The sequence below is a fragment of the Colossoma macropomum genome, unplaced genomic scaffold (genome assembly GCF_904425465.1).
Source record: "Colossoma macropomum unplaced genomic scaffold, Colossoma_macropomum, whole genome shotgun sequence".
Taxonomy (NCBI): domain Eukaryota; kingdom Metazoa; phylum Chordata; class Actinopteri; order Characiformes; family Serrasalmidae; genus Colossoma; species Colossoma macropomum.
Window position 1 is genome coordinate 340,816 of NW_023494903.1, and position 14,671 is coordinate 355,486.

At 39.1% G+C, this 14,671-nt stretch overlaps 1 protein-coding gene across 1 annotated transcript; it reads left to right on the plus strand.

The window, feature by feature from the left end:
• On the plus strand, window positions 1–14,644 carry tspan4b (tetraspanin 4b). Its single transcript, XM_036560740.1, has 8 exons — window positions 1–612; window positions 3,692–3,761; window positions 6,318–6,509; window positions 7,490–7,564; window positions 8,482–8,577; window positions 8,930–9,043; window positions 10,649–10,732; window positions 12,320–14,644. Exons 2-8 carry the CDS (start codon window positions 3,693–3,695, stop codon window positions 12,386–12,388), a joined length of 699 nt encoding a protein of 232 aa, XP_036416633.1. The 5' UTR covers window positions 1–612; window position 3,692; the 3' UTR covers window positions 12,389–14,644.
• Window positions 14,645–14,671: the final 27 nt, after the last annotated feature.

Sequence of the window (14,671 nt, forward strand, 5' to 3'; positions counted from 1 at the left end):
TCTTGGAAAAGAATGGATTCTCTTGGGACAAATGGAAAGGGGGAGGAGAGAAAGAAAGAGAGAGAGATAGAGAGAGAAGGAATGAGAGGGGAGGGCTGGTAACTACATCTGGAACTTATTGGGAACAAGGCAGAGAGAGAAAGAGAAACAACTGAGAGAAGAATAAAATATCAACAGCTGGAAATGAGGAGACTGTAACAAAGAGAAGATCAGTTCCTTCGGCCATGGAAAAAGTGTTCTCAGATTTAGACTACGAGGAAAAGACTTCTGAAGCAAGGAGGACTTTTTGAAGACGAATAGAAGGAACCTGAGAGAAGAATCAACTAATCAAGCAAAATCCAGCCAGTGAGGAGTTTGGCATCCCTCAGCAAGAAGCAGCAATTCTACAAAACAGAACTCATCTCCTCTCCTGTGGGCTGAAAAGGGAGCAGCAACAAAAGGAATCCAGAGAAGTCAGGGCAATCAGAGAAAAACAAAACTTAAAAAAGAAAACAACAACAAAACGTGGAGGAATCGTGAGTTTGGCACAAACTTGCTGCCATCACTTTGAACCACAGGAGAACAAAATTCCTGAAAAGTTTCAGACTTGTCCTGCACTCCACCCACCAGCAGGTAAATGAAACATGTCTGTGCTTCATACTCGGTGATGGTCATTACAGACCTGTGGAGGATAGTTTCCAGATGCTGATGGATGATGAATTATAAGTCCTTCTTGTAATTACCCATATAACTAACATTAGGCCTGCATGGAGGCCACACCAGAGAGTCGAATTCAGATTGAAATTCGCTGTTATTACAATCAGCGCTGTGTTACCTCACAGATGTAAGAAGACAGGTCTTTAATTTGTGTATAAAGTTGGATTATGGATTATAACACACATCCTGCATCCTTTTGTAATTACACATACTACTGACTTTAGGCCAATGTGAAGATGAGAAATTCACTGCAGTTACAATCAGAATTACTCCACTTATGTGAAACGTCTGCCTCGATTGACATTCTTTTGTGTTGTATTGAGGAACAGAGGAATGAAATCTGTTATTTGTTCATTATGGACATCAGAATTTCATTAGAGCTCAGGGCAAACAAAGCTCACAAATGTTATAAAACACTGCTAAAATTTAAAAAGCAAAATTTTAAAAGACAAAAACACCCCATAATGAATCCTAGAGATTTTTTTGTATTTGTAACATTTGATACATCTCATATTTTAGTTTTGTGAATGGCATGGAAAATGCAATTTTAGAGCTTCTATGGCCACTACAGTGTTTTTTCATTTATTAGTGGGGATCTATATAAAATATATTACAGCAAAGCAGTCAGCTGTTATTGTGTGGAGGTATGTTAAATTTTGATTACTTACTTTTATTTCCTTATATTTAATCGTTAAATAATTATAAACAATAGCAATGATTATGCAGAGTTAAGTAAATGTCTTTTAAGTATTTTTAGAGAAAATACCTTCATAAAGTTAAAAATCCAGGGGCGAGATTTGCCCTTGGATAATAATTTCATTTCTGACATATAACAGCATAATTTTCAAGGTGAATTACACTGGTTTTGCTTTTTGTTTCACATTTTAAGAGGAAAATGGAAGGATCCTCTAATGAGGGCCAACAGGATAAGGTTTCTGCATATGATCTCATACCTGAAGGATGCATTTTCATACAGCCATGTGGTTCCACTTTAAAACATTTTTTTTCTCATACCATGAGAAAAGTAAGTGCTGTAGAGCTTTTTTAATTTCTGTTCTATTAGGGAAGCTCTATTTAGACTGCTACAGTACTGTCCACCCCAGCCATTGGGGACAATGAATATTAGATGTCTGACTAAGGTCAGTACTATGACGTTTGGGAAATCTGCATAAAAGGACGGATATTTATACTTGTCTCGGCGTTCAGCTTGGTTTGGTTGTGCATTTGTGTGTGTGTTTAGTCTTTAGGAGAGGCTCAGGTTTTGTTCCTGGGCAGTGTAGAAGAGTGTTTGTGAGCTAAGTGCTATCAGCAGTGCAGGCCAGGGTGGTTCCTTCCTGCCAGGAAAGAACACTTCCCTCCAAAGAGTGGCTCACTGAATTCCACTGGAGTGAGTGTGAAAGCTAACAAACATGCTCAGAACAGACACAGCTGACCACGCAGGGGATATGAAAAATACAAGGAAGGCACCCATACATGTATCAAAGGGCTGAAATACACTGAAAAATATAATATCACGATTCTGTTTCTGAAAGTGAAAGGCCTGTAGGGATTGGCAATACCAAGTCAAGTTAAAGTTTATGTGTATAGCGCTTTTTAAAAGAGCCATTGTCACAAAGCAGCTTTACAAAAAAAAAAAGGTCCAAGCTCCCATGACTAAGCCAGTGGTGACACCCTAAGAGCAAGAGGTAGAAACCTTGAGAGGAACCAAGACTCAAAAGGGGAACCCATCCTCCTCCTCCAATATCATGATCTCACCGTAAAGAATTACATCACATCACATCACTATATGCTTTTCTGAGCATCTCATAGATATTGTCAGTACTTAAAGAACACTCACCAACTGCATGCTTTATTACTAAGAGACGTAAACAGTGGAGACGCACCGAATTGTGGGCCAATGCCAATACCTGATGTTTTGATATGTGCATGTCTGCTGATGCTGATATCAATGCTGATACATAAACACTCATAAAATGTAGGTATTAAGACTAGATTCACCTTGATTAGTATCACAGAGAAATGTAATATTTATTTGCAGAGGGTTACAAGATGCTGTTGTTGGAAGATTACCTCATATCTCCAAAATGATAACTTTACAGGAAAAGGAACAAAACCTACTTTACTTTTCATGTAGGTAAATGGAACCAGACTTTTCTCCAAGTCAATTTGGGCTTCAATTTGGGGTTTCTTTTGGTCCAATTTATACACAATGTAAAAGGCAACAGGAATTTTCAAAATATGTCAAAAACTGAAAAACAACAAAAATGGAGATATGAGGTTTTCTTCCAACAGCAGCGAAATGCAGTAAAATCAAATAAATGCAGATATTTTGGCACAGCAGCCCAGCAATGTCTAAAGGTTGTGCTCCTCCAGAATACAGTAAATATATCATCAAATACCAGTTTGTAATATGGGCTAAATCCAAACATCTGTCTGATGGTGATTTTTTTTGTAGGTAAATATCTGCAGATATAACTTTGATATCATCTATAACAAATAGTCCTGTTTAACTGGATTTAGTGCAGTGTAGTGTGTGCACTCACAGATTTTCACAGTGGCACTACTGGTTTTTTTTGTCTGTTTCAATTGATTAAGTCTGAGAAAAACTAAATATTGCGATACTTATCATGCATTGTGAAAACGTACTGAAGGTTACACTCTTGCCATATCGCCCACCCATCCTGGCCTGCATTAATTTGACCAAAAATATTATTAACATTTGTTGAATGCTTTCATTTGTAAAAACATTTTCAGAACATCTGTGTTCGGTCAGGACGTTTACAGCAAACAATAAACAGTTTTGTGATTGATTACAGGGCTTGTTTGCATGTTACAGCTTACAGCAGTTTCAGTATTTCAAAAGCCAGTACTGCAACAAAGACTAACGAACTGACAGTCATATGACTGAGGTCAGTTTCCAGACATACAGTGACATTTCTAGTGGCCTTTCAGCAGCTGCTGTGCTATTTTCCTGTTTCTTTCCTGTTTCTCTCAGGATGGCCGTGTCACGGGGTTGCCTGTGTTGTGTGAAGTACCTCATGTTCGTCTTCAACCTCATCTTCTGGGTGAGTCCCAAAAAGCCGCGTTCACTGGTCAGTGGTTCACACTACTGTGGGGCTCCTTTTCCTGGGAACCTGTGAGATTTTGGGCACAACAAACAAAATACAGATAACATTTTAGGTCACACTATATTTTGATGTTTCCATATAGATTATATAGAAATGCTCATTTTATCAACAAACTATCTGCTGTTGAATATTAACAGTGTTAGGCTTACATCTTGGATTAGTGTCTGAGAGAGTGTTAGGTTTAGGGATGAGGGAAAAGTTAAGCTTAATTTGATAGATATTTAGCTGAACGTACAATAAGCAAGGGGCTGCGCTGACCCCATTCTCAAGAGGCTCCACATTCAATTCCCAGAGCACTATTTCAGTAATGAGTGAGCTATAGTGCACAAAACCACTTAGTGTTTCTTGCATATGATTTAAGAAGATGCAGATTCTGTCCTTCATTACGGATCATGCTTATTAAATATGGCTACAATGATGAACTGACCAACTAAAAGAAGCAGCTTCCAGCTTTTACAGCTTTCAGCATGTGATCTACACTCCTTACTTGCTGAGATGATTACATCTCACATTAAATATGTTTTGCTCAACCTCAGCCTAAAGTGGTTTCCTTGCAAAACATTCACTACAAGACACTTCAATATAGGCTCAATTTAACACACTGTCCATATATCTTTTTGCCAGATAATTAATGTCCTGTGGGTCACTAATCTGTTAACATGCTAAATTAAAGCAGATTACTTCACATCATTCTGCATATTGTTTGAAATGTGGTTTCATAAATGTATTACAAGTCACATAATAAAACAGTACAAGCTAGAAATCCCAGTGTAGCTGATCTGTGATCAAAATCTATCGACCAAATCACAGTCGTGATGTTATTTCGCGATAACACGCTCCCTCTGTAGTTTAATTACGATACTAGAAACGAGCTAACGCTAAAGCTAACATTATAGCGCTAGTTAGGTAAAGTTAATAATCTGTTGCCAAGCAAATGCAGATTTATCAGCTAATTTACCATCAATTATTTGAGATGTTCTCAGTCCACCGTGTCTCAAACACACAGTGAAAATAACAGCTATTACCGTCAATGTTACTCCGCCTCGTTGTGGAATGACAGTTAGCGGGTTAGCTGGTTAGCTATCCTCACTGACGGAACAGACCAGGAGTTAAACGGTTAACGTTACTACGCCACAAGAAATGAACAGTAACTGAGGTTAATTATCAAAATGAATTAATTTTAAGTCTGTTAAAAGTGTGTCTCAGGATATTAACTACTTCTGAGAATAATAAAGAGCTAAATTCATATTCCTTACCAGTCGCGCTTCAAATGTCCGTTAATTTTCCGTTATAATTTGAATTTGAGTGCAGTTTTGCGCGGGAGAGTGGAGCACATTAGCTACTAATGCATTGATTAACTTATTAATATCCATATCTAGCTAAAATTGTACAATTTCCTTTGGTCCATAAACTCTCTGAGCTTATGAGCACAATACTGAAGAAATATACCAAACCATTTTTTTTGTCACGTCTTGTGGGGCTACTGATTTTTAACAAAAAAAAATACATTCCAAATTTGATTGTGAATAAAATAAAATAAAAAAAAAAAAACCACATATAATTAAACAAAAATTAAAATTGGGTATGGTTAGATGTTCATTTAAGTTCAGCATCACTTTTAAACCAACCAGAACCATTTCTGTGGCGTTTTTATATCTGGCACTTCCCATGAGTTCATTTTAGGCCTTTTTTTTCAGTGATTTTTGCCAAAGTATTAATCAAAGCTGGTGGGACACAAGGTAAAGTATAAATAAATAAATGAATAGGGGAAAATAATTCCATTGACATTAAATTTCTTGGAAATGAACAAAAAAACACTGTAACACTGTGTTATGGTGTTAAGATTTATTTCATTGGGAAGTTCAATGTCAGTGAGGTGGGACGGCCCATAATCACCATATTAACGGTGGATACACACATTTTGTGTGTTTTTGTGATTACTAAATGCTCGTTTTAATCATTTTATTTCAAGTTAAAGTACAGATCTCCTCACTTTTCAAAGAAATAAAAAAACAACAGTTGCTTTATTGCTTTCATAAGGGTAATTGGATACGAATTGAACTAAAGTGCAATCTATCCACACTAAAATTAGTTTAGAAGGTTCAAACATGTGAATTCACTGTACCAAGCCCTACAGTGTCTACTGTGAAGATGCATTCATGCAGTCACAGGCATGGACGAACCTCCTATATGGCCATTATCTTCAGTTTAGTGGTGATGAATGACTAGAGGACGTGTCACAGGTTGTCCTAATGCCACTTCATACAGTCTCTGCTTCTTTCCAAAACATTTGCAGTCAACTATACATTTTTTTGAAAGGTCCTGTTTCGTCTCTGTCACTTTGGAGCCCATCATAAAACACTGATTTTACTGCCTAATAAAATATTTATTTTATTTGGAGAAGTAAAAGAAGAAGAAGCATAAGCCCTTCATCCATTCACACATAGTAGTACGTTCTTAGCATTTACCTCTGCTTATCTGTCTCATCAACAGCTGGGTGGGTGTGGCCTGTTCGGTGTTGGGGTGTGGCTTTCCTTCACCCAGTCACAGTTCTCCTCCCTCCCGCTGTCCTTTCCTTCACTTTCGGCTGCCAACCTGCTGCTGGTGGCTGGCGGCGTTACCATGGTGACGGGGTTTCTGGGGTGCCTAGGGGCCCTGAAGGAGCAGCGCTGTCTGCTGATGACGGTGAGATGCTACAAACCATTAAGGGTGTACTGATTCAGGCTTATGCTATGCATGCATCTATGCTCAAACGATACTCTTTTCTGAGGAGCTTTTAAATTCTACGGGGTTTTGTTGTTTTGTTTTGTTGTTATTTTTTTAGAGGGTCATGTAAAAAAACTTTTTAAAGCTACGTTTACTCAAGATAAAACTTTTTTTTCTGCATAATTTAAGCGGAGCTACTGCCCTTTACATTGTGTGAAAATTTCATGATGACTGGACCAACAATGCAAAATTGGTTTGAATAAAATCCCTTTAGATTGGCTTACTTTGTAAAAGTAAGTAAAGAAGGTTTTTGCTCTCACCTGTAAATTTTGGAAATACTTATTTATCTTTGGACAGCAAAGATATGTGCATTGTTATGCTTCCGCACAGCACTTATACGAGGCCTCATGCTAAAACATTGTATTTGCTTGTAGAGCACGTTTCAGACTACAAATTCAGCTCAGCAGTCTTCATAAAAAGTGTAAACATAGAATAGATCCAAATGAAAGTACAACTACAAAAAAAGGCAAAGGCAAATCTGTCTGAAAATGAACAAATATGATCTTAACAACATTTCTAAAGAAAACAGGCCACTATCTTTCCTTGCACTTGTGGGGACGTACAAGTGAGATGTGCAAGATTCAACAAAAGCTTGTCGTCACGTCAGAAATTGTCCTAATTGACCTCTGTAACCAGCTTAAGTGGCCTACACTAACCATGGCTTCCTCTGAGTCAAATAAAAATAGACTTATATAGAAATAGTCTTCCAGAAGAAAACTCTGATTACGAGACAATTGTGAATGCAGTGAGGAGGAAGAACGCAAGAAAGGATCTGTTTATGCAGTGCTCCCTCCATGAGGCCCAGTACGCTCAGTCTGGTCCAGCCATGCACCAGAATACTCATGTACATCCACTAGCCCAGACTGCCCTCCTGACAGCGCTGCTTCTTCCTTTCCCAGTTTTTCGTGATCCTCCTGCTCCTGTTCCTCACTGAAGTGACTCTGATTCTGATTCTGAGCATCTACCACAAAGAGGTGAGATCCTGCAACCCTGCTGGAAAAAACATAGAAGTCACTAAGTGTTTCTGCTGGCTCCTGATTTTGTAATGTGTTTTGTCTTCTTTTAATTGATTAATATCATAGTGTAAGGGATCCTAATGGTTTAACAGGTGACCAGTGGCTAATTCTAATTGCATTTAATGATTTCCTAAAGCAATCTAAAGGTGTTCTACAGGAAACTAGTGGTCTCTGTTGTAAACCATTAAGCCAGTTCCCCATTAGAAGGCAATACCATTTGGTTTTAATCCTACCCCCTACTTTTTAAAGTGATAATGCACATTGACAGTTTGCACTGTAACTCAAATGTAGCCATGAAATGCCAAGAAATGTTTGGTGTATCTATAAAACTGGACGAAAATATAGGCACGATTCTGAAGGGCTCTGTACTGATTTAGCCATGTGACTGACTTTCGTCAGTGTTTATAGATAACAGTGTATCGTACAGCATCAGAAACCACATAATCAAGTCTATTAGAGATTAATTAACAACTCCGCATGGTCTGAGGCGAGTGTGTGATGATCTCAGTGCAGTTTGCACCGCGCTAATTGATGGCTATAAGCTTTACTTGTTAGCTACATTAGCGCTGTAGCCCTGTTGCAGAACTAAAGAAGCACATTTCAGACACCAAACATGTCTTGGCTGATTGACTACATTTCAGGTAAGAGAGTTGATTTGATTTTAAATCTTAGCTCTTGCTCTAAATCGACTTGTTTAAGGTTAAAGAGAGACCTAATCTTCAGTGGTTTCTTGCAATTACTTAAGAATATTAAAAATAACTATGAACAAGGTTTCATCAGCTGTGGATGTAATATGGATAGCTACAATTTTCATTTTAAGAAACTGCTTTTTAAATTCATAAAAACTCCAGGTGTCTGTTTTTTCTCTTGTCTAGCTGGACGAGAAAGCTAAGGATGATTTGATAAAGGGGATGAAGGACTATAACAAAAACACTGACCTGAAGAACTCCTGGGACAACATGCAGAGAATTGTAAGAAGAGTTTTTAATCCAAGGTCCCTCGAAATAAACATACAAAAAAACAAACAAACAAACAAAAACATGAACGTTTGACATTATGTGACTATGTAATTAATTGCACAGTTAACATTACACATGTAATTGTAATGTGAATTGAATGTATAGCAAAACCACAATATTAATGCTAATTTTATACACACACACACACACACATATATACATATATATATATATATATATATATATATATATATATATATATATATATATACACACACACACACACAATCACATCACTGTTACTTAGACTTGTAAGGTGACTTGTGTTTACTGTCAAAATATAACAATTTCTTGTCTTCTTCAGTTTAAGTGCTGTGGTGTTAGTAACCACACTGACTGGCACAACAGCACTGGAACAGGTCAGCTCCCTACATCCTGCTGCAGACCCGGCACTGACCCCTGCCACAGATGGGAAGAGGTCAGTCCACTTTTAAAATTGAGGGGTTAGGGGTCAACTTTGTACCACACATGCCAAAACTCCATACATAATGTGAACCATACGCAGTGAATTGCTGCTTAGATACATGATTATGCAGAAGTCCACCAGTAAAATTATTAATAAAGAACAAGATTTTACCTATTTTCAGAGCATTAAGCATTTACTATTGTAAAAATAACAGCTATAAACTACTAAAAACCACCAGCTAGAAGTTCACCTACTTGTATCTACACACTTTGTCCATTTTATCAGCTCCACTGACCAAATTAGAGCACTTTGTAGTTCTGCGATTGCAGACTGTAGTCCATCTGTTTGGGTTAATGTGTGTTGCGCTGGTACAAGTGGATTAGACACAGCAGTACTGCTGGAGTTTTAAACACCTCAGTGTCACTGCTGGACTGAGAATAGTCCACCAACCACAAACATCCAGTCAACCGCATTCTGTGACCACTGATGAAGGACTAGAGGATGACCAACACAAATGGTGCAGCAAAAGATGAGCTACTGTCTTTGGTGGATCAACAAAGTAGGAGGTGTCCAACAGAGTGGACAGTGAGTGGACACAGTGTGTAAAAACTCCAGCAGTCAGTGTTACTGCAGTGCTGAGAATGATCCACCACCCAAATAGTATCTGCTCTCTGAGGGTCCATGGGGGTCCTGACCACTGAAGAACAGGGTAAAAGGGGGCTAACAAAGTATGCAGAGAAACAGATGGACTACAGTCTGTAACTGTAGAACTACAAAGTGCACCTATAAAGTAAGTGGAGCTGATAAAATGGTGTAGATACAAGGAGGTGTACTTAACGGAGTGGCTGGTTGGAGAATATTAATATAATAATAATATTAATATAATTAATAATAGTTATCTGATGTCTGTCAGTTTGTAAACTTAACCTTTTCTCCTTGAAGAACTGAACCTTGTTTGGCTAATCACTTAAAGTCAACCTGTGGTCAAAACAGACCTTTTTTAACCTTGTTTTCTTGTTAGCTTTAATCAAAATGCGATCATTTTTGTCACCTCTAAAATGTCTAAATCCTGTTTCTTTATGTCAACGTGCACCAACGAGTGGGGGAAAGTAATATAAACCAATAATACCATACTTCACCTGCCCTTCCCTCCATCCCCACCAAGGGGTGCACAAGTCCAGTCCAGGAGGACCAGTGTCCAGCACAGTTTGGTGATTTACCTACTCAAACACACTTGATGCAACTTATCTGTTGATCCCCAGGTTTAGTGGGTGTGTTTGAGTAGAGACACAACCAAACTGTCCTGAAAACCGGCCCTCCAGGACCACAGTCTTGCACCCCTGGTTTAATCCAAACTCACTTACTGCATCCAAAAATAGGTGTAATTTCTTCAGCTGGTCTAAGACTCTAAAACAGTACTGTACACAAGCATAAACATGGTTGAAACTGTAAATGTCATGTGGAGTTATTCTCCCTACAAGCTGTGTTTTTACAAGCAAACGCACACTTACTGTCCTTGGCTGGCCTAAGCCATTTATGCAGTGTTGTTCATGGTGTGACATTCTCATCGTCTCCTGTGTGAGGTCACTTTGCTCTTTTGCTCTCTCTTTGACTCAGCCGTGCTACGAGAAGGCCAAGAACTTCCTCCTCAGCAACATTACATCAGTGCTGGTGTTTGGGGTCTGCCTCGGCATTGTCCAGGTAATTTTAAAGCAAACGTTCAGCGAGAAATCTAATTTTTCACCCTCCCACCTCACACCAATTAGCAGTGAGTTGTTAAAGGGCCCAATCACGGACAAACGGATTTTCCTTGCTTTTTTGGAGTAGATGGGTCTGGAACTGTATGTAAACATTGCAAACATTGCCCATTTTGAATTCATTGTTTCTGGAATCATTTATATATCTGCCCCATTCAGCCTCCTGCAGTTATACTGCAGACATAAGAGGTGGTGCAGCCTAGACTGCTTTTTCAATACAACACATTACAAAGCAATCAGAAGAGAGGTTGTTTACATTTATCAGTCATAAAAGCACAGTAACAAAAACAGCCTAAGGATGAATAGAGGCTGGAAAATGGCCACATAGAAATGAATTATGACCATTTTTGGTACATGTAATGGGGGAGCTTATGCAATATAATACAATGTGATAAAATTGAAGGATATGGGCCCTGTAAGTAATAGACCTGATTATGTGGTTTCTGACACTGTATGACACTGTCATCTATAAACACGGACTAAAGGCCGTCACGTAGCTAAACACAGTAGCAGCAGCCTTCTCGAAACTAGAATCTTTTTATAGATAACAGCACATATGTTTACCCTCTTAATGTAAACTTGTGAACACGAGTATACAGAGTGACTAACGCCGTTAGTTCGAAAGTATTCAGACAGGCCATCTAATTAGTGAATTCAGCTGACACAGGTGTTCAACTGCGCACACACACAGCTTGTATAATCTCCATAGAAAAGCATTGACCAATGGAATATAGCAGCCACACATGGGCCTGAAGTCACCATTGAAACTGCATTCTCTGGAGTGATGGAGCTCCATCCAATACCTTTGGGATGAGTTGGAGTGATCTAGAACTGATCATACAACATCAGTACCTGACTTCACCAATGCTCTTTTCAAAAGAGTAGAGGCTGTTAGGGCACCTTATTAACATCCCTCATTTCAGAAACACTGGATGAGCAGGTGTCTAAAAACTTTTGAACATGGTGTGCAAACTGTGCATTGACACCCAGCAGTCTTACAGGAAGCCACAAGCTAAATACCACAAGATTTAAAAAAAAAATGTGTGAGGTGATTTAAGCTCAGATTAAAAACAAAGTCATTCAGAGTGCTTTAAACTGAAATGTGCCGCTCTAGAGAAACTGATCGAGTCAGAATTGTCACTTACTAAGTAGTTACTGGTGATGGGAACCAGACATCCAATGTGTTTAGATGCCTCTAAAAGCTCCCACAGAAAGTTATTACATGAAATGGTTAAAGACACGTTGTCCGGCTGTATTTGTGTTGTAGACATTGCTTCCTAACACCACCACTGTGAAGTAAATGAGTCTCTACAATGCACCATTTCACACAAACCACTCAGAATGACTCTGTTTATATCTCACAGATTGTATTATGCATATTTTCTGCCTTAATAGGAAGGCCTGCTCACTCACAATGCAGTCCCAGTCTCTGAGCACTTCTGTAATTTGAAGACATGCGCAAATATACACACGCACACACTTATGCAGTTAAAACTGCACACGCTGCATTTTTCCCTCTTTCTTTCTCCAGATCCTGGCCCTGGCTTTCTCCATGCTGATGTACTGCCAAATCCTGCGTGCGGAAAAATACATGGACTGACCTGGCGCGTGGCCCAGCGCTGTCTGGGATCTGGTGTATAGCCGAGAGAATGCATAACAATTAGGAGTGAATTTTACTCTTTTAGGACTTTACTGGACTTCAGCTTCATAACTCAGAACGGATACAGTGCTTTGCATCAGTAAAGACACACTGTCCCAGCTGGATATTCTTACCTGCAGGAAACTTTGACTCTTAAAATTGGATTCCATGTTGGTTGAGAAACAGTGAGATACAGACGGGTGACAAATTAAAGGAAAAACCTTAAGCTATTGACATCCCATCATGCTCTGTGGTATGTATACAAATGCTGAGCAGGCCTCAAAATTGTTTGCAGAGGAAAGGATCTCAGTGACTTTGAAAAAAGGGCTCATTATTAGGCAGGATGCTTCAGTCTCAAAGACTGCACCACTGTTTTAACAGGAATACTGGCTGTGTTTACATGCAAAGATTTTTGCCAATCCGATTGAATACATTCCAATTATAGATTAAGACTGAGGGGTTTTTATGCTCACTCTACTCAACAGTCTGATGGAAAATCTCCGTTTACATCACACTACAAGTAATCCAACCCCAAATTACGCGCGTGTGTAGAGTACTGTAGCTGTTACCATGACAGCCAGCATCACGTGAGTCCAGTCAGAGTGAGACGAGCAGCAGTGAGCAGTGCTTGTGTTTGTAATTACTTTAAAATGATGTCAGACTCAGAAAAACGTCCTTCACATTTCCTTATTAAAGAAGGCCGAGAGGAAGACGTCGTGTTCTGAGACACATAAGCTGGACGTCCGTCCCACCGCCGTCTTTTAAAGATCAGAACATAAACTTCGTCTTTTCTGCCGACCAGTTTCTGCTCCGCCATGTTGAACGTTATAAACTGTCACTATGACGTGACGCACATGATCAGAACGTACCTAAACTTTCCGATAGGGAATGTAATCAGATACAGACGTTTACACGGCTATTATTCTTCTATTTAACAGATTATTTACAGGATTACCCACCTCTTTCAACCGGATAGAAACTGTATTACGGAAAGCCTCAATCAGACTAGACTATTCCGATTGAGGTGTTTACATGGACGTATTCTATTCCGATTGAACTATTAGTCGGATTATTAATGGATTATTAGGTTGCATGTAAACGTGGCTAGTCACTAAAGTGTCCTCTGCATTTAGATCTGTGGGAAAGACTTCAGCAAACAGTGCTGGTCACCATCATGTATTCAATGAGTGTTAGAGCGATGCAGCGACTGTTCCTCAGGTGACTGAGACTGTCAACACAGGAAGGAAGAGATGAGACTGCCTGAACAGTCTACTACTACATAAAGAGGGATATTATAGTTAGGCTGCAGTGCATAAACCCCTCATTACAAAGGCTAATGACCATCTGAGAGGTCAATGGTGCATAGGCTGGTCTACAGAAATGTGGACGAGTCTTTCCCCTCTATATTCTTCACAAGTGAGCGAGTGCATGTGCAGCGTACACCAAGAGAAAAGTACAGGCCTGAAAGCTTGACCGCTATAGTGAGGGGGTACGGTAGCTCTGTTATGCTGCGAGGGAATTTGTTGGCAAGGTTTGGGGCCTTTGTCTGTCTAAAGGGAAAGGTCACTACAAATCAGTATCAGAAGTTATTCTGACTGATCATCTTTATCCGTTAGCCTCGTCCAGGATGACCATGCCCCCACTGACAGGACATGAGGGGTCTCTGAATGGTTTGATGGGTATGACAATTATGTAAATCAAAACACCAACTGACAAACTGACGGGAATCTCTTTCGGAAGGTGTTCCATCCCCTCAGTACAGTTCTAGACTTGTAGAATCTACGCCAGGGAACACTTAAGATGTCCTGGTGGCTCATGGTGGCCCAACACCTTACAGAGACACTTTACGTTGGTTTTTCCTTTAATTTGTCACCTGTCTGTATACATATACATCCTTGCTGTTAGAACAAAACCTCCAAAATATGTGTAACTTTTCAGGAGAGGGCAAAAACATTCAGCTTTTAATGGAAGTTAATGTAAAAAGAATTTGTTCCAAATTATTTTGGGGCATTTCTATTATTCCATCAGTCTATATAATGTGCTGTTTGCTTCTCTTAAGGTGGATAAAAACTAATAATCGTAACAGATTAGATGGCCACTGCACAAAACACAGTCAGCCATATGATTTACATAAGACTTATGAAGAGTTTTCTGTTGATTTGATATTTGTTATGTCAGTTAGTCTATTAAACTAGTAAACTATGGTTTAATTCTTCACTCTGTCCTCTGTGTGTTTTGGTTACT